The sequence below is a fragment of the Oncorhynchus gorbuscha genome, linkage group LG18 (genome assembly GCF_021184085.1).
Source record: "Oncorhynchus gorbuscha isolate QuinsamMale2020 ecotype Even-year linkage group LG18, OgorEven_v1.0, whole genome shotgun sequence".
In the NCBI taxonomy this organism is placed as follows: Eukaryota; Metazoa; Chordata; class Actinopteri; order Salmoniformes; family Salmonidae; genus Oncorhynchus; species Oncorhynchus gorbuscha.
Window position 1 is genome coordinate 8,451,633 of NC_060190.1, and position 18,520 is coordinate 8,470,152.

The window sequence follows — 18,520 nt, forward strand, 5'->3', positions numbered from 1 at the left end:
CGCAACATTGTATCTGGCCCATCATGGTGTCTGTGAGAGCATGGGCAGCAACATTGAGGCCATCTCATCTCCATTTTGAAGTAGCCCATTTTCTTATTCTAAAACTTCTTTGAGTTGGTCAACAAACCGAAAGGGTGCATACTGCCACCTGGAGTGTATTGTTTGAAAAGGTATAAAACCAAGGTTGGTGATTTACTGCTACCAGCAGTTGGGTCGATCCACAAAATGAGTGCCTTTTGCTTCTCTTTGATATTTTAAGTAGGGTCAAAATTGTGCACCGATTTTGCATTTTAAAAGCCTGTTATATTAATTGAAGTGCCCTTAAATATATACCACATGGATTATTCAATAAGCAGATTTTTAATAAGAATAATGACTTGCGAAAGTGCCAAAATGACTAATTTTAACATGTGACTGCACACCCTCTGACTTCTATGGAAGATTTTAACCCTACTTAATACCAACATTTCTCCAAGAGTCCACCATCATTGTAAAGCCCTAGTTATTTTGTTGCTTTGTTATTTTGTTGCTTTGAAAAAATCATTTCTGAAGATTATTCATTTAATGTGATTCATTTGCGTCTGTCCCTAATTTTAAGGTCAACTCTGAACTGAGCTCTCGCTTTCATGTGGTGAAACAATTTATTTAAAAAAAAATTTTCAGAAGAACAACTTATAGTCAAACTATAGTATTAAAGCAGGTGGGCTGGTTCTACTCTTTTGGCCCATTTTGTGGTGAAAATGTCAGTGGGTCAAATGTAACGTCAACCCTGTTACCCATAGATAGACAGGCTAGAAAGGTTTCATATTAAACCTTTTATTGTGAATCTTACTTTCAATTGCCCCTCCCTGTTGAACATAATAAATGTCCCTTCCCCGTCACAAGGCGATTTATGGCTGCTTTAAAATGAAACTATGATCATATAACTTTTGAAAAACTGGGCCCTGGTGACTGCTGATTGGTTGATTCTGCTACTGATTAAAGTCATCACCAGGTGTTGCAATTACTTGGGTGCGGTAGCTAGTATATAAAACACACAAGCAAATGGTGGTTCTCTCATACACCTTTTTACTGCTCTGGATTATTGAGAGAGATTTGGTGGTGAATGGCAAGATGGTGGTGAAATTGATGCTTTTGCTCATGAGTTACTACTCTGCTTATGGTTTGGCAGGAAAGGGCTTCCCTTTAGCTGTTGATGACGGGAATGACACTGAGTTTGTGTGGGGTGAGAAGTTGAGGTTTGATGACGACTCTGAACCCAAGGTCAGATCTCGTTCCCAAATTGTTGCCACTCCCATGTTGGAGCATTCTCATAAGCCGGACTATCTGAAGCTACCAGAATACATCCCAATTCGTGCTTCTGAAGACCAAGCAAATGTCTTCAAGCCTGAAGGGAAGTTCAGGCCACTGCCACTCTCAGTCAAGCACATCCTGCTGCCCACCGCCTCTCCGCCCACCACTCCTCCAGTTCACTCTAAGAAGGTTGAGGTCCTGTGCCACCTCGACAGGATTTATGTGAGAATCAGAAAGGACGCCTTCACCAACCCTGACGCCTGCAAGTACCTCAAACTCCACAAATGCAAAGTCAACCAATCCACCGCGGAACACTACTACATGCTCTACAACATCAAAAGCTGTAGCTTTCATAGAAAGGTTGGCTACCAATACCATCAGAAATCCAATCCCCTGTCACCCAGACATCAAATGTATGCCTTGAGTGATCCAGTCAAATTGCAATGGTCTGAAGGGATTGCATTTCCATGGCTGTAATGATACAGTATGTTCAGATGTCTCGGTGGTTTTTAAGAGTTGTTTCTCCTATTCCAGTGTACCGCTGACTACATTTCCTACTCCAACGTGCTGAAGTACGAGCCAGAGGCCATAGGCGGTATTGTGAGGGAGTTGCCATTCTCTGTTCACATCGAATGCCGCTACAATCGGTGAACCACCACTTCATCATGATTTCACATTTGGTGGCTACGTTCCAATGTCCACACTAGCATATCCTATACATGGCTCCATACTAGGTAGTATGCTAGTCTGGATATTATTTGAGTGTCTGACTGCACTAATGGCCATTTTATGCAGGATCCACCACTCTTACAAGTTTGGCTTTCATCCTCGTTTGGCGGGAAAAGTCTTCAAGGCCCTTAGATCCAAGGTTGGAGTCACCCTCATATCTTATGATGGTGAGTTGACTTAACAGATGTCACCTAAATCTGAATGCACTTGCAATATTGTTTTCTATTAAAGAACTTTAACTCTATCCTTTTTATTCAGAATCATGGAACAAGCTCGCTGGAAATACGACCTATATCATTGGACAACCAATGTACTTTGAGGCCAAAGTTCCCACTATTTCTTTGCATCGGCGGGTGTATATTAACAACTGTTATGTGACTGCTAGCCCCAACTCCACTCTCAAGTACACTGTGGTCGACAACTATGGGTAAAACTACTTTGTTACAGAACTACAATTTATCTTGGCCTGGTTTTGTTCATGGTAGTTAATTTCTTGCTTGTTAATTGGCTAGATTCCACAGCTGGGCAGTTTACACAGGCAGCCTAATTCTATTTTGTCCACTAATTGCTTGAAAGACCAATCACATCAAGTCTTTAAACTTATCTGATTGGTCAAATTGCCATTTGATGTGGGAGTACAGAGCTTAGCATGTCTCCCAAGGCTACAGAAATTTCAGTTGGGGAAAATGGATTATTTTCAGGAGTCGGGTAATTGGTTAAGGGAAGAGGATTGGAGGGAAAGAGGTTGGGTTTGAATTTGACTCTAGCAATAACAGGGAAAGGGGTATGTCGAGGAAGACTGTCAAGTTGAAAGTGGGCCAGATGCCAGTTCGAGTTATGGAGGTGATATTGAAGGGGTAAATGTTTGTGAGGGGCATGAGCCTTGCGTTGATGGACATGGTTATGATGATGATGCATTTTGGTCCAGTGGGACTGAGATTTTGGAAGAGGATGGAACCAGGTCTTTTGGCTGATCCAGGGGTGGAAGAGTGTGCTTTTGAGTCGGTGAAGTGGACTTGTTTCTTTAGATCAGAGGGAGCAGGCGCTCTGTGCGCCGCAACTAGTATAGTCTTGCTTTGCGCCACCCCAGAAATCACTCCCTTCAATGGTGCGCAATGGAAGTCAAAGATTCCTGTGTGAAGTTTGGTGCGACGCAGACCCGGTGGCGACACGGTGTGTCACTGTCAGCCCTTTTGAGTTGAGTCAGACTTTACCTGACAAGATCATGTTAGGATGTATCAGTTATCCTGTTGGAGCTTTTGGGGTGAATGCACTGCTGTTTCAGCTGCATTTTATGGTCATGTCAGTGTGTAGGAGGGAGATTCCAAAATGTGGATGTGTGCAGAAGGGCATGGGATAGAGGGTTGTGTAGTTTCGTTGGATAAAGTGGTCGACTGTAGGGTGTACATGTTGCTGGGGATCAGACGTGTCCGGTGGCTAGTCAGAGTAGTGCTGAGGGAGTGAGGTAGAGAATGGGTCAAGGGTGAGCAATTCGGCGGATTCCTGTGACTGGGATGTCTGACAGCACAGAGGGATAGGCCAATGACTGACATGTATGCTTCAGTAAGGTGCAGAGGACGAGCACATCGTGTGTAGCATGGTAGTGTCCTGTCCTCTCAGCCCATTGGCCTGGGGAAGGATCAGATGAGGTTAAAATGGGGTAATATTCAGTGTATTTTTTTGGTTCCCATTTTGTATCACAAAGTGTCATGGGCCTATAATTCAGTTGGGGGTGGTAATGCAATATATTGGATGCCAAGTGCTGTTAAACCTCAACCAAGAGAAATCACAACGGTATGCCTGTGTAAACAGCCCTAGTGTCTCTTGTAACTCAGTCCCTGGTTTACAAGGCGAGAATAAGAACCTTGTCCCGAATTGGAATGTTAAGTACACGATCTTCTCTTCACTAGATGCATGGTGGATGGCAAGAATACTGTCCAGTCAAAGTTCCTGTCACACCCAACCAACAATGCTTTGAGGTTCACTGTCGGAGCTTTCATCTTCCAGGGCCTGGACAATCAGGTCTGACTCACGTGTGAATCTCCAAACAACTAATCATGATGGTTTGCTTCTTTAATACTATAGGCCTACAGTAAAGAACACACTTATTTTCTTCCAGAAACTCCACTTGCACTGTGAAATAACTACAGGGAATGTCACTCCAACTCCAAGTTTCAAATCCTGCAACTATGACACAAAGACTAAAAAGTAGGTTCACCTGAGTGATTGACTTGAGTTCTGAGGGACTCCTTGCTATGAGGGTTAACTAATATTTATTGTGATTGTTCCTAGGTGGGTGGAACTGTGTGGTGAAGCCACGGTTTGCTCATGCTGTGCCGGCTCTTGTCCTTCTCCTTCTCTACAACCCTCCGGTGAGCATATAGGCCCGGTTCATGACCAGTCTTGTCTCATTGTCACCAACCCTTTCATCTGAGCGCATTAGAGAATGGGGAATGGGAAGCAATTTTGAAGACTTAATGCGGGAATTCATACCACCATTTTACATTATGGTTTGACTGTAATCTCTGTGGAAAATGCAATACTGATCTGATAACTCTCTCATAGCTCACGCACAAACTGTGACCAGTCATTTTACGACGATGGCCCATGACGACCATGCTAAAAATAAAACGTGGAGCATGGAAACCTTCAACGACGGGGCTACTGAAGGTACTCTGTCCCTCTGCTTAATTCTTAAGAATGTTTCATTCTTGTGTTAATATATTATGAGCACATTTCTGAAAATAATAGCTTTCTCCCTCATTGTTTTAGGTGCTGTTGGGAGGGTTTGAGCAGTGGACAATTCTTTTGATAAAATAAACTTTTTAAACAATCATGTGTATTGAGTTCATTCAAAATGGCTGCAGAGGTACAGGCAGAACTGGGTTGAAATATTAAAGTTGATTACTTTCAGACATGCATATTTGGGGATGTTTTATTTGACGTAGTTGAATATTGGAATGTGTTTGGAAATGCACTTGGAAATTATAGATATGTCATTTTAAAATTCCCAAATATATAAATCCAACATATGAGCTGAAATGAAAGAACCCAGGAATGTTCCATACGTACAAAGCTTAGTTCAAGTGTTCACATTTGTTGAAATCCATGTTTGAGCATTTCTCCTTTGCCAAGATACTCCATCACCCTGGCAGGTGTGGCAAATCAAGAAGCTGATTAAAATGCATGATCATTACACAGGTGGACCTTGTGATGGGCCCAAAAGGCCACTCTTATATAAGCAGTTGTCACACAAGACTACAGATGTCTAAATTGAGGGAGTGTGCAGAATTTTGTTAATTTCACTACCATAAACTGCTGCACATTTTAGAACTGGGCATTGTATAACTGGCCTCACAACTGCAGACAGAGTTCCTATACCAGCCCGGGACTTAAACAGCCAGCTTCTTCACCTGTAGGATCATCGGAAACCAGCCACTCAGACAGCTGAATCTGGAGTATTTCTGAGCCTGGCTCTGCCTAGTTCCCAAGTTGGTGGGTGTGGGAAGGCCCACCATAGCTGTGCTCCTTCCCAGTCCTGTGAAGTATGTAGATTAGGCCCTAATGTATTTTAATTTACTGATTTCCTTAACTGTAACTTAGTCAAATTTGTTCAGTGTCTATACTCCCATGCAGTTGAACCCTGGTCTGTTTGGTATTTGGAAATATTTGTACTTTTTCAAATAGACTATAGGAAATTATTTGAAATATTTCCAATGTAGTTTTGGCCCACATTTGAAAATTGCTGAAGTATTTCAGGTAACTTTCAAATAAGTATTTATCTGGGTCCGGGTTGGAACTTCTGACATGAAACCACTTAAGCAGGTTTCTTCATGATGCATTTGAATGTCATTATAGATTTGGCATCTCTTTACAGTTAATTGTCCAGTATTAACCTTCAATTGTTCAACTCTCTATACCAGTTGAAGTTTGGTCCAAGTGAATTAACACAGTTTTGAAGTGATGATCTAAGGATACTTCTGCCTGTGAGGCCCGTTTGCTTTTTGTGAAGGAATGCTACAATTCCAAGGCAGTGAATGTGGCAGGAGTTGGTGAAATAAGAAATGGTGAAATAAGCTTCAGGGTCTTTGTTTAACCACGGGAGCCATATCGAAGGTTATCACCTTCCCTGATCTGAATTGGACTATCAGAGCTCCTGGGGCGTCTATATTGCGAAATGTCAGCTCAAATTCGTACTTGTGGGATATCTGTCCCCAAGCTTTTCTAATCGTGGTCTGGAACCATTTGGTAACCTGGGTTTTGGCCAGGTAAGGGGTGTGTTTTGAGCAAAGAGCACTATCCAATACATCAGTGACTTTTACCACTTTGACTTTCTCATTGTCACAACACAGCAGGCACAGCATATCATCTCCTATGGCAGCTGTGTGACACGGGCAGCCATTTTGGTTCACACCACCATCCACCATTTTGACTACCACAGCCCTCCATTTCAGGTGGCATATCATCAATAGCCTGGTTACACCAGAGTTGAAACTGGAAACTGTATGGCTCTAACGGGGCAATGGGGATTATGATGTCACACACAAGGGAACTGATCCTGCCCTCCACCACAAAGTCTTCAATCACCATGCCAACCTCCACATCACTCATGCTCCTCATGTCTTCTAATAGGTCATTAGCAAAACCCTCCACAAACTCAGTCACCCTCCAGCTCTCATTGGGTGAGACTTTGACACATTTGTCATAAACGGTTAAAAATGGAACTTCAGCCGAGAGGTTTTTCACGACAGAGATGTCTTCCATATCCTCCAGAATTATCTCTCCTGGATGGTGGTTCTTCTGTAAACTTCTTCTAAAGAATGCAATGGAGAAATGAACAAAAGAGACGAGGGAGTATGTGTTCCATAGGTACCAGGTGTAGTCGCTCTCCGAGTCTATGATATTATTGCTGGTCATCCTTTGATGATTCGCTGAGAATCGGTGTCTCTTCCTGGTTTGTGATATATTGTTCTGTGAGATGTTGCTGGTCGTCTGACTTTCTGAGGTTAGGTGGTACTTTTACTTCCTGATGTGTGTTAGACGGCTGGTCTGTGAGATGCTCTTGCTGGTTCCCCTCTGATGATGTACTGAAGATGGGTGGCACCTCCTGCTCTGCTTCCTGGTCTGTTTTTGATTGCAGTTGGCCGACCTGAGATTCTTCCTGATGCTCTGGTGATGCCCGTTGGTCACTATGACAACTACCACTCTGGACCTCTTGTGGCCAATGTGGATTGACATTCGCCATGTCCTTGTCCAAGTGGTACAGCTTCTTGTCATTGTGAGATGCCTCTGTGTCCGAAGCAGGCTGCTCTTGGTCGTTTCCTTGTGAAAGCGTTAATGATAGCCTGAGGTCAATGGTAGACTGTTCCTTGTCCTCTGGTGAGAGGTTTTGTTCTGTCTTAGGTACATCTTGGTGTACTTGTGAAAGCTTATGGTCACTGTGAGATCCCTCCTCTTTATCTTCATCTTTCTCCTCTTTGTTCTCTTGAGAATGTTTCTGTTCGATAAGAGTCTCTTCCAAGCCCTTTTGATAATGGTTTTGGTCAATTTGAAAGACCTGTTGCACTTCAAGTTGTAAGGGCTTTTGGTCGATGGGCCCTTCCTCTTGGATTACCAGTGGTGACACTTCCTGTTCCAGCTTTGCTCTCTCCCTCAGCAGCCAATCTTCACGCTTCCGCATGCCCATTATGTGATCATCCTGCTCCTGAACCTGTCCTGTTCTGTTCTCTCTGGGGATGGGATACAGTAGACTAACTGCCAGCACAAACACCCGAAGAATGGTATCTTGCATCCTTAACGTTGTCTCTGTGGAGTAGAATAAGACAGACCATACTATCTACCTAGAGAGTTTTCATCTGTATTTTTCATAGCTGTATATATACCACTACAGATCGATGTTGGCACTAAGACCGCACTCAATGAGCTGTATACCACCATAAGCAAACAGGAAAACGCTCATCCAGAAGTGGTGCTCCTAGTGGCCGGGGACTTTCATGCAGGGAAACTTAAATCCGTTTTACCTCATTTCTATCAACATGTTACATGTGCAACCAGAGGGAAAAGAACTCTAGACCACCTTTACTCCACACACAGAAACACGTACAAAGCTCTCCCTTACCCCCCATTTGGCAAATCACCCTATTACTCTCATGATTATTTCTCCCCCTTTTCAGGGGCGTAACATTTTTGGAGGCTCCGCTGAGATTGCTGCTCAGATGTTCAGTTTCCACATCCTGGTCGCTGAATTCCGAGCCAGCTAAATCCCCACATAACAACTCAGGCAGGCTGCAGTGAGGAAAGTGTTGCTGTTCGAGGGGAGCTGGAAGTTGGTGGTTAAGTACGTGTCAACTGAGGCCATTGATCGACCATCAGAGACCATCTAATTCAGAGTCAACTCCTGCACAGTAAAAGTTCCTCCTGTTCTGTCAACATGACAACCGCCTTGGAAGAACTACAGGAAGAGGTAGTAGGAGAATTGCACACCCTGACTAAAGACAAGTTACTAGAGATATGTGAGATATATTTCTTTGACATATCAGGCGAACATAAAAGAGATGTTCAAGACAAAACCCGCATATCATTGATGAATCACATTATGATGTTCCTTGAAAGAGAGGAAGTTGCAGAGTTAGAAGATGGCGGCATGTCGGAATTGTTGCTACTTAAAGACAAAATGACAGAGATGATCAGTGGCATAGATCCGCCCCAACCCCATGCCAATCTTCAGGGGAGCATGCCGCTCTCACCCAATGCACAGCCCAGCTCATACTGGCGCAAAGAGTTTAATATTTCTGGTCAGATAGGTGAACCGGGCCAAAAAGAAAAACAGATTGTTTTCCATCCTTGCCCATCAGATCGAGAATGGACTTAACAGAGGCTATCCTGAGGTAGAAATAGTAGACGCAGTAGTCAGGGCTATTTCTCCAGGCTCACAGCTACACAGCTACTTGGAAGGTAAACCCCAGCTAACTCTTCCCACACCTAGATGTATCCTGCATTCCCACTTCCAAGAGAAGAGTGCAACAGAGCTTTACAAACAGCTAGCTTCAGAAGCACAGCATAGCAAGGAGACCCCTCAAAGCTTCCTGATGCACGTCTTAGATTTGAGGGAGAAAGTATTGTTTGCATCCCAGGAGTCAGAATCAGGGGTTAAGTATGACCCTGCTCTAGTCCAGCGCATGTGTTTACACACAGTCCTTACAGGTCTCCAGAGTGACAGTATCAGGATAGACATGCAGCCTCTCCTGCGAGAGGGCGAAACATCAGATGAAGTTTTGCTAGAGAAGCTTAACATTGCTTGTGCTAATGAGATAGAATGACGAAACAAAAAGTGGTTTAATGCCCCACAGCCTGCTACAACTCTGTGTAGTCCAGTTAGAAGATACGCCATCCGCAAAGTGTCCTGTGAAAGAAGCCAAAGCTAAGATACCCGCAGAACTGTTAACAGAGTTAGCTGAACTTAAGACAGGTGTAGCTTCTATAAAAGGTATCAGTGCAGAGATTGCTCAGATTAAGGAGACATTACAGCAGCCTATGTTTCAGTCACAGCCTTGTGCCTATGCCCCACCCTCAGTTAGGAGGCCAGATAGGGACCATCAAGGGAAGCCCCTTTTAACGGGAAAGGGTTACCGCTGAGGGACGAGTGTTAACCGTAGCTAACAAAAAGTCCCATAAATGTGCAAATTCACTGTATACAGCGATAACAACCCGCTCAGCTACATTCTGTCTACTGAAAAACTGAACGCAACCACTTCCAGGTGGGTTCCAGACTTGGCTGATTTCCACTTTACAATAAAGTACAGGCCAGGCAGAGAGAACGGTGATGCAGTTGCTTTGTCAAGGATGGCACTGGATGTAGAGTCACTGATGAGAGAATGTTCTGAGGAGCTTCCACCAGACACCATTGCCGCCACGACACAAGCAGTTGAGGTACAGAAAGAGGCTGTTGTACCTTGGTCACTTTCAGCTGCATCCATGTCAGTATCAGCTGAAGGTGAGACAACCACTGCAACAACCAGATCGATCCCAAAAGATGGGATAAGAGAAGCACAAGAATCTGATCCGGTCATCCGTCCTGTGCTCAATTTCAAACTGTCTGGTTTCAAACCGCCAGTTAAAGAGCAAAAGGAATCCAGTCCAAAGACAAAATGCCTATTCAGAGAATGGGACAAATTGACAATAGACAGTGATGGCAGTCTGTACAGAATCACTACAGCCCGCAAGCAGTTAGTTCTACCAGAGCAGTACAAAGGTAAAGTGATGGAAGAGTTGCACAATAACATGGGACACCGAGGTACTGACCTCACTGTATCACTAGTATGTGACCGCTTCTTCTGGCCATATATGCAATCTGACATCGAGCACTATGTTTACTAAAACTTGTAGCTGTGTCAAGCAGAAAAAGCCAGCCCATGAAACAAGAGCTCCTCTGACAAACATTGTGACAACACAGCCATTTGAACTGGTATGAAAAGACTTCCTTCATCTCGACAGATGCAAAGGGGGATGTGAGTACATCCTCGTAATTGTTGATCAATTGTTGATCATTTTACACGTTTCACTCAAGCCTACGCCACCACATCAAAGTCAGGTAAAACTGCTGCAAATCTCATCTTCAATGACTTTGCCCTGAAGTTTGGGTTCCTGTCTCGCATCCACCATGACCAAGGGGTAGAATTTGAAAATCAGTTGTTCCATCAATTATTAAAGAAACTCAGCGGCATGGCGGGGTCCAGAACAACACCCTATCACCCGATGGGAAATGGTCAAGTGGAACGCATGAACAGAACATTGTTGCAAATGTTAAAGACACTAATTGAGACACAAAAGTCTAATTGGAAGGAGTCTCTGAACAAACTGGTTTATGCCTATAACTGTACCCGTTGCGAAGTTACTGGCTATTCACCATTTTATCTTCTGTTTGGGAGATCACCCAGGCTTCCAGTTGATATGCTCTTTGGATTGTGCACAGAAGCAGGTTCCAGAAACCAGCGAGACTACGTGGAGAACTGGAAACGAGGGATGGAAGAAGCATATGCCATTGCAAATGAAAATGCTCAGAAAGCCGCTGAAAGAAGTAAGAAATACTATGACACTAAAGTTAGGAGTTCAGTGCTACAGTCTGGCGAGCGAGTTCTGATTAAAAACCGACACCAAGAGGAGGACCAGGTAAACTCCGTAACTATTTTTATATTTTTTATATTTTTATTTCACCTTTATTTAACCAGGTAGGCAAGTTGAGAACAAGTTCTCATTTACAATTGCGACCTGGCCAAGATAAAGCAAAGCAGTTCGACAGATACAACAACACAGAGATACACATGGAGTAAAACAAACATACAGTCAATAATACAGTGTAAACAAGTCTATATACAATGTGAGCAAATGAGGTGAGAAGGGAGGTAAAGGCAAAAAAGGCCATGGTGGCAAAGTAAATAAAATATTGCAAGTAAAACACTGGAATGGTAGTTTTGCAATGGAAGAAAGTGCAAAGTAGAAATAAAAATAATGGGGTGCAAAGGAGCAAAATTAATTAATTAATTAAATACAGTTGGGAAAGAGGTAGCTGTTTGGGCTAAATTATAGGTGGGCTATGTACAGGTGCAGTAATCTGTAAGATGCTCTGACAGTTGGTGCTTAAAGCTAGTGAGGGAGATAAGTGTTTCCAGTTTCAGAGATTTTTGTAGTTCGTTCCAGTCATTGGCAGCAGAGAACTGGAAGGAGAGGCGGCCAAAGAAAGAATTGGTTTTGGGGGTGACTAGAGAGATATACCTGCTGGAGCGTGTGCTACAGGTGGGAGATGCTATGGTGACCAGCGAGCTGAGATAAGGGGGGACTTTACCGAGCAGGGTCTTGTAGATGACATGGAGCCAGTGGGTTTGGCGACGAGTATGAAGCGAGGGCCAGCCAACGAGAGCGTACAGGTCGCAATGGTGGGTAGTACATGGGGCTTTGGTGACAAAACGGATTGCACTGTGATAGACTGCATCCAATTTGTTGAGTAGGGTATTGGAGGCTATTTTGTAAATGACATCGCCAAAGTCGAGGATTGGTAGGATGGTCAGTTTTACAAGGGTATGTTTGGCAGCATGAGTGAAGGATGCTTTGTTGTGAAATAGGAAGCCAATTCTAGATTTAAATTTGGATTGGAGATGTTTGATATGGGTCTGGAAGGAGAGTTTACAGTCTAACCAGACACCTAAGTATTTGTAGTTGTCCACGTATTCTAAGTCAGAGCCGTCCAGAGTAGTGATGTTGGACAGGCGGGTAGGTGCAGGTAGCGATCGGTTGAAGAGCATGCATTTAGTTTGACTTGTATTTAAGAGCAATTGGAGGCCACGGAAGGAGAGTTGTATGGCATTGAAGCTTGCCTGGAGGGTTGTTAACACAGTGTCCAAAGAAGGGCCGGAAGTATACAGAATGGTGTCGTCTGTGTAGAGGTGGATCAGAGACTCACCAGCAGCAAGAGCGACCTCATTGATGTATACAGAGAAGAGAGTCGGTCCAAGAATTGAACCCTGTGGCACCCCCATAGAGACTGCTAGGGGTCCGGACAGCAGACCCTCCGATTTGACACACTGAACTCTATCAGAGAAGTAGTTGGTGAACCAGGCGAGGCAATCATTTGAGAGACCAAGGCTGTCGAGTCTGCCGATGAGGATGTGGTGATTGACAGAGTCAAAAGCCTTGGCCAGATCAATGAATACGGCTGCACATTAATGTTTCTTATTGTTGGTGGTTAAGATATCGTTTAGGACCTTGAGCGTGGCTGAGGTGCACCCATGACCAGCTCTGAAACCAGATTGCATAGCAGAGAAGGTATGGTGAGATTCGAAATGGTCGGTAATCTGTTTGTTGACTTGGCTTTCGAAGACCTTAGAAAGGCATGGTAGGATAGATATAGGTCTGTAGCAGTTTGGGTCAAGAGTGTCCCCCCCTTTGAAGAGGGGGATGACCGCAGCTGCTTTCCAATCTTTGGGAATCTCAGACGACACGAAAGAGAGGTTGAACAGGCTAGTAATAGGGGTGGCAACAATTTCGGCAGATAATTTTAGAAAGAAAGGGTCCAGATTGTCTAGCCCGGCTGATTTGTAGGGGTCCAGATTTTTCAGCTCTTTCAGAACATCAGCTGAATGGATTTGGGAGAAGGAGAAATGGGGAAGGCTTGGGCGAGTTGCTGTTGGGGGTGCAGTGCTGTTGACCGGGGTAGGAGTAGCCAGGTGGAAAGCATGGCCAGCCGTAGAAAAATGCTTATTGAAATTCTCAATTATGGTGGATTTATCAGTGGTGACAGTGTTTCCTATATTCAGTGCAGTGGGCAGCTGGGAGGAGGTGTTCTTATTCTCCATGGACTTTACAGTGTCCCAGAACTTTTTTGAGTTAGTGTTGCAGGAAGCAAATTTCTGCTTGAAGAAGCTAGCCTTGGCTTTTCTAACTGCCTGTGTATAACGGTTTCTAGCTTCCCTGAACAGCTGCATATCACGGGGGCTGTTCGATGCCAATGCAGAACGCCATAGGATGTTTTTGTGTTGGTTAAGGGCAGTCAGGTCAGGGGAGAATAGAAGGGCTATATCTGTTCCTGGTTCTAAATTTCTTGAATGGGGCATGTTTATTTAAGATGGTTAGGAAGGCATTAAAAAAAATATCCAGGCATCCGCTACTGACTGGATGAGATCAATATCCTTCCAGGATACTCCGGCCAGGTCGATTAGAAAGGCCTGCTCGCTGAAGTGTTTCAGGGAGCGTTTTACAGTGATGAGTGGAGGTCGTTTGACCGCTGACCCATTACGGATGCAGGCAATGAGGCAGTGATCGCTGAGATCTTGGTTGAACAGCAGAGGTGTATTTAGAGGATCTTGGTTGGTTAGGATGATTTATCTATGAGGGTGCCCGTGTTTAAGGCTTTGGGGGGTACCTGGTAGGTTCATTGATAATTTGTGTGAGATTGAGGGCATCAAGTTTAGATTGTAGGATGGCTGGGGTGTTAAGCATGTTCCAGTTTAGGTCGCCTAGCAGCACGAGCTCTGAAGATAGATGGGGGGCAATCAGTTCACATATGGTGTCCAGAGCACAGCTGGGAGCAGAGGGTGGTCTATAGCAGGCGGCAACGGTGAGAGACTTGTTTTTAGAGAGGTGGATTTTTAAAAGTAGAAGTTCAAATTGTTTGGGTACAGACCTGGATAGTAGGACAGAACTCTGCAGGCTATCTTTGCAGTAGATTGCAACACCGCCCCCTTTGGCAGTTCTATCTTGTCTGAAAATGTTGTAGTTTGGAATGAAAATTTCTGAATTTTTGGTGTTCTTCCTAAACCAGGATTCAGACACAGCTAGAACATCCGGGTTGGCAGAGTGTGCTAAAGCAGTGAATAGAACAAACTTAGGGAGGAGGCTTCTAATGTTAACATGCATGAAACCAAGGCTATTACGGTTACAGAAGTCATCAAAAGAGAGCGCCTGGGGAATAGGAGTGGAGCTAGGCACTGCAGGGCCTGGATTCACCTCTACATCGCCAGAGGAACATAGGAGGAGAAGAATAAGGGTGCGGCTAAAAGCAATAAGAATTGGTCGTCTAGAACGTCTGGAACAGAGAGTAAAAGGAGGTTTCTGGGGGCGATTAAAATAGCATCAAGGTATAATGTACAGACAAAGGTATGGTAGGATGTGAATACAGTGGTGGTAAACCTAGGTATTGAGTGATGAAGAGAGAGATATTGTCTCTAGAAACATCATTGAAACCAGGAGATGTCATTGCATGTGTGGGTGGTGGAACTAATAAGTTGGATAAGGTATAGTGAGCAGGACTAGAGGCTCTACAGTGAAATAAGCCAATAAACACTAACCAGAACAGCAATGGACCGGGGGTGTCCTCGGATGGGGCCACAGTGTCTCCTGACCCCTCCTGTCTCAGCCTCCAGTATTTATGCTGCAGTAGTTTATGTGTCGGGGGGCTAGGGTCAGTTTGTTATATCTGGAGTACTTCTCCTGTCCTATTCGGTGTCCTGTGTGAATCTAAGTGTGCGTTCTCTAATTCTCTCCTTCTCTCTTTCTTTCTCTCTCTCGGAGGACCTGAGCCCTAGGACCATGCCCCAGGACTACCTGACATGATGACTCCTTGCTGTCCCCAGTCCACCTGGCCATGCTCCTGCTCCAGTTTCAACTGGCCTGGGCCCTAGGACCATGTCCCAGGACTACCTGACATGATGACTCCTTGCTGTCCCCAGTCCACCTGGCCATGCTGCTGCTCCAGTTTCAACTGACCTGAGCCCTAGGACCGTGCCCCAGGACTACCTGACATGATGGCTCCTTGCTGTCCCCAGTCTACCTAAATGTGCTGCTGCTCCAGTTTCAACTGTTCTGCCTTATTATTATTCGACCATGCTGGTCATTTATGAACATTTGAACATCTTGGTCATGTTCTGTTATAATCTCTACCCAGCACAGCCAGAAGAGGACTGGCCACCCCACATAGCCTGGTTCCTCTCTAGGTTTCTTCCTAGGTTTTGGCCTTTCTAGGGAGTTTTTCCTAGCCACAGTGCTTTTACACCTGCATTGTTTGCTGTTTGGGGTTTTAGGCTGGGTTTCTGTACAGCACTTTGAGATATCAGCTGATGTACGAAGGGCTATATAAATAAATTTGATTTGATTTGATATTAAGGAGAGGCATCCTTAGTCGAGTGATCAAAAGGGTCCAGTGAGTGGAGAGGTTGGTTGGGGGTCACGGCGATTTAGACAGCTAGCCAGGCCATCGTGGGGTTCCGTGTGGTAGAGGGGATTAATCCAAATCACACAACAAAATAAAAAATAAATAAAATAAAAATAAAAACAATAGATATAGTTATAGAGGCCCAAGAAGAAACATAATAATAATAAAAAATAAATAAATTGTCCGATTGTCTATTCTGAGAGCAGCCGGTAAGACAGCTAATGGTTAGCAGGCCGCAGATGGGCGTTCAGGTAACGTCGCGACGGAGGAGCCAGCCGGATCTCCTTCGGATAGATAACATCGGCAGTCCAGTTGTGAAGGCCCGGTGGGGCTCCGCATAGGCAGTAAAATGGGTCCGGATAGGTGACTGCAGCCCAGGAGTGATTGACGGAGCTGGCTAGCTCCGGAGTAATTGATGTTTGCTCCGGAATCGACGAAAGCAGATATTCACACGGATAGCAGCTAGCTAGCTGTGAGATCCGGGTATGAATGTCCAGAGAGCAGTTGAAATCCAGGGACATGGAGAGAAAAATTGGTCCGGTATGTTCCGTTCCGAGCCGCGCTGCGCCCTACAAAACTGGCGATAGATTTTCGAGCTAAAGGATAGCTGATGACCACAAACCGTGGTTAGCTGAATAATAATGATTTGCCAGTAAAGAAGCTAACTAGCTTCTGAACTAGCTTCTGATTAGCTTCTGGATTAGCTTCTGGGCTAACTTCTGGCTAGCTCCTGGCTAGCTTCTGGCTAGTTTCTGGCTAGCTTCTTGGAGTTTCTGGCTAGCTTCTGGCTAGCTTCTTGGACGATTGCAGATTTGAGGTAAATAATACTTATTTATAAATATAAATTGGTGAGGTGGGTTGCAGGAGAGTGTTTTGAAGATGAGTTGATGGAAAATAAAAAATAAATGTATGTGAAAAAAGTTGTAAATATATATATATATATATATACAGGACACGACAAGACGAGGACAAAAGACGTCTGAACTGCTATACCATCTCGGAAATTACTATTGGGAAGATACAATTCACACAGTAGTGAGACAAATGGGTTCAGACCTGCCGATTTATGAATTGAGACCAGAAAAGGGTAGGGGACGCTCCAGGGTCCTGCACAGAAACCTGCTCATGTCCTGTGACCACTTAGCTTTTGAGACACAACCAGAAAGGACCAAAGTGGACAAGAGTCAGAAAACGAGGAGACATCAGCCTGCATCACAGCCTCTAGATTCTGATGAAGACAGCGGGGATGAATATGACCTTCATCATGAGCCGCTACAGGTTCCCACATCTCCTACAGTACCTGAGGAGAGGAATGCTGAACCAGCGAGAGAGTGGGAACACAGGCCCCCAACAGTGAAACAGACAGTTGCAGTGCCAGTCCCTGATACGCTACCAGCACAGCCTCTTGTTGAAAAGCGGCTGGAGGAGAAAACAACAGTTAAAGACCTGCCTGCTATGAGGTTATGCACTATAGCCCGTTACCATATATATGATTGAATATTATCTGCCTTTGGCTTGTGTCGATGTATGTATGCAACATAGCTGACTTGAAACATTGTTAACAGTTCCAGGGCCATGGGCCTTTCTCATGATAAAAAAAAGTGTTTTTTACCTTTATGTAACTAGGCAAGTCAGTTAAGAATAACTTCTTATTTACAATGACAGCCTAGGAACAGTGGGTTAACTGCCTGTTCAGGGGCAGAATGACAGATTTGTACCTTGTCAGCTCCAGGGTTTGAACTTGCAACCTTCCGGTTACTAGTCCAACACTCTAACCACTAGGCTACCCTGCTGCCCCATGATGGAAAAATACAGAAGACAGGACCTGTGCAATGAGTTGGGGGGGGCACATTCAGAGCGTGGGGTTGCAGAACAAGCAGTCTTTTGTTAGATAACAGGAGCCAGGTGCGAGATAACGGTATCGAGCATGAGCGCATGGATGTTCTTCACAGCAACAGTTACATCTATCAACAGAAGCGCCAAGAGGCGGGGACCCGCCTGAGCGCCTGCAATAGGCTGAGCAAGTTTAAACCACACCCAGCCTCTACTGTGATAGGCCAACAGACGGGTTGGAACTATGTCTATCACAGTATAAAGAATACTGTTTACATACATCCTGTTAGTTCTCTGTTTGCCCTGCGACGTGGGACAGAGAGCCCGTATATACGAAAATTGCATTTACCACTTATTGCTTAGCTAATAAAAAATACATAGTATACAATCGGTGACTCATTGTCATATTTATCCTGATACCAGATTCGAATTGACGCAACTCTAACACTACTGAGGAGATGAACTTGCCTGATGAAAATTGATGAAAATTTTCCTGATGATCGTCCACCAAGTGCCTTTCCTTCATTAACTGATGCTGCTGAACCTGAGGAACCAGCCTACCAGCTGCCACAAAGAGAGAGACACCCTCCAAGACCTCCATCACCTATGATCAGCTTGGTATCCCTTCCTGACCACCTTTACTCCACACATAGAAACACATACAAAGCACTCCCTCGCCCCCCATTTGGCAAATCTGACCATCATTCTAAATTAAAGCAGGAAGCACCAGTGACTCGGTCAATAAAAAAGTGATCAGATGAAGCAGATGCTAAGCTACAGGACTGTTTTGCTAGCACAGACTGTGGAATATGTTCCGGGATTCTTCCGATGACATTGAGGAGTACACCACATCAGTCACCGGCTTCATCAATAATTGCATCGATGACATCGTTCCCACAGTGACCGGACGTACATACCCCAACCAGAAGCGATGGATTACAGGCAACAGCCACACTGAGCTAA

The 18,520-nt window shown here is 44.6% G+C and overlaps 2 protein-coding genes across 4 annotated transcripts in view; one reads left to right on the forward strand and one right to left on the reverse strand.

Moving 5' to 3' along the window:
- LOC124003574 (metal transporter CNNM2-like) overlaps positions 1–18,520 on the reverse strand; it is a 223,764-nt gene that overhangs the window by 97,911 nt on the left and 107,333 nt on the right. The window lies entirely within an intron of this gene.
- Positions 1,052–4,856, forward strand: LOC124003575 (zona pellucida sperm-binding protein 3-like). Its single transcript, XM_046311932.1, has 9 exons — positions 1,052–1,653; positions 1,828–1,940; positions 2,089–2,189; positions 2,281–2,449; positions 3,933–4,044; positions 4,142–4,230; positions 4,315–4,394; positions 4,588–4,692; positions 4,795–4,856. Exons 1-9 carry the CDS (start codon positions 1,114–1,116, stop codon positions 4,812–4,814), a joined length of 1,329 nt encoding a protein of 442 aa, XP_046167888.1. The 5' UTR covers positions 1,052–1,113; the 3' UTR covers positions 4,815–4,856.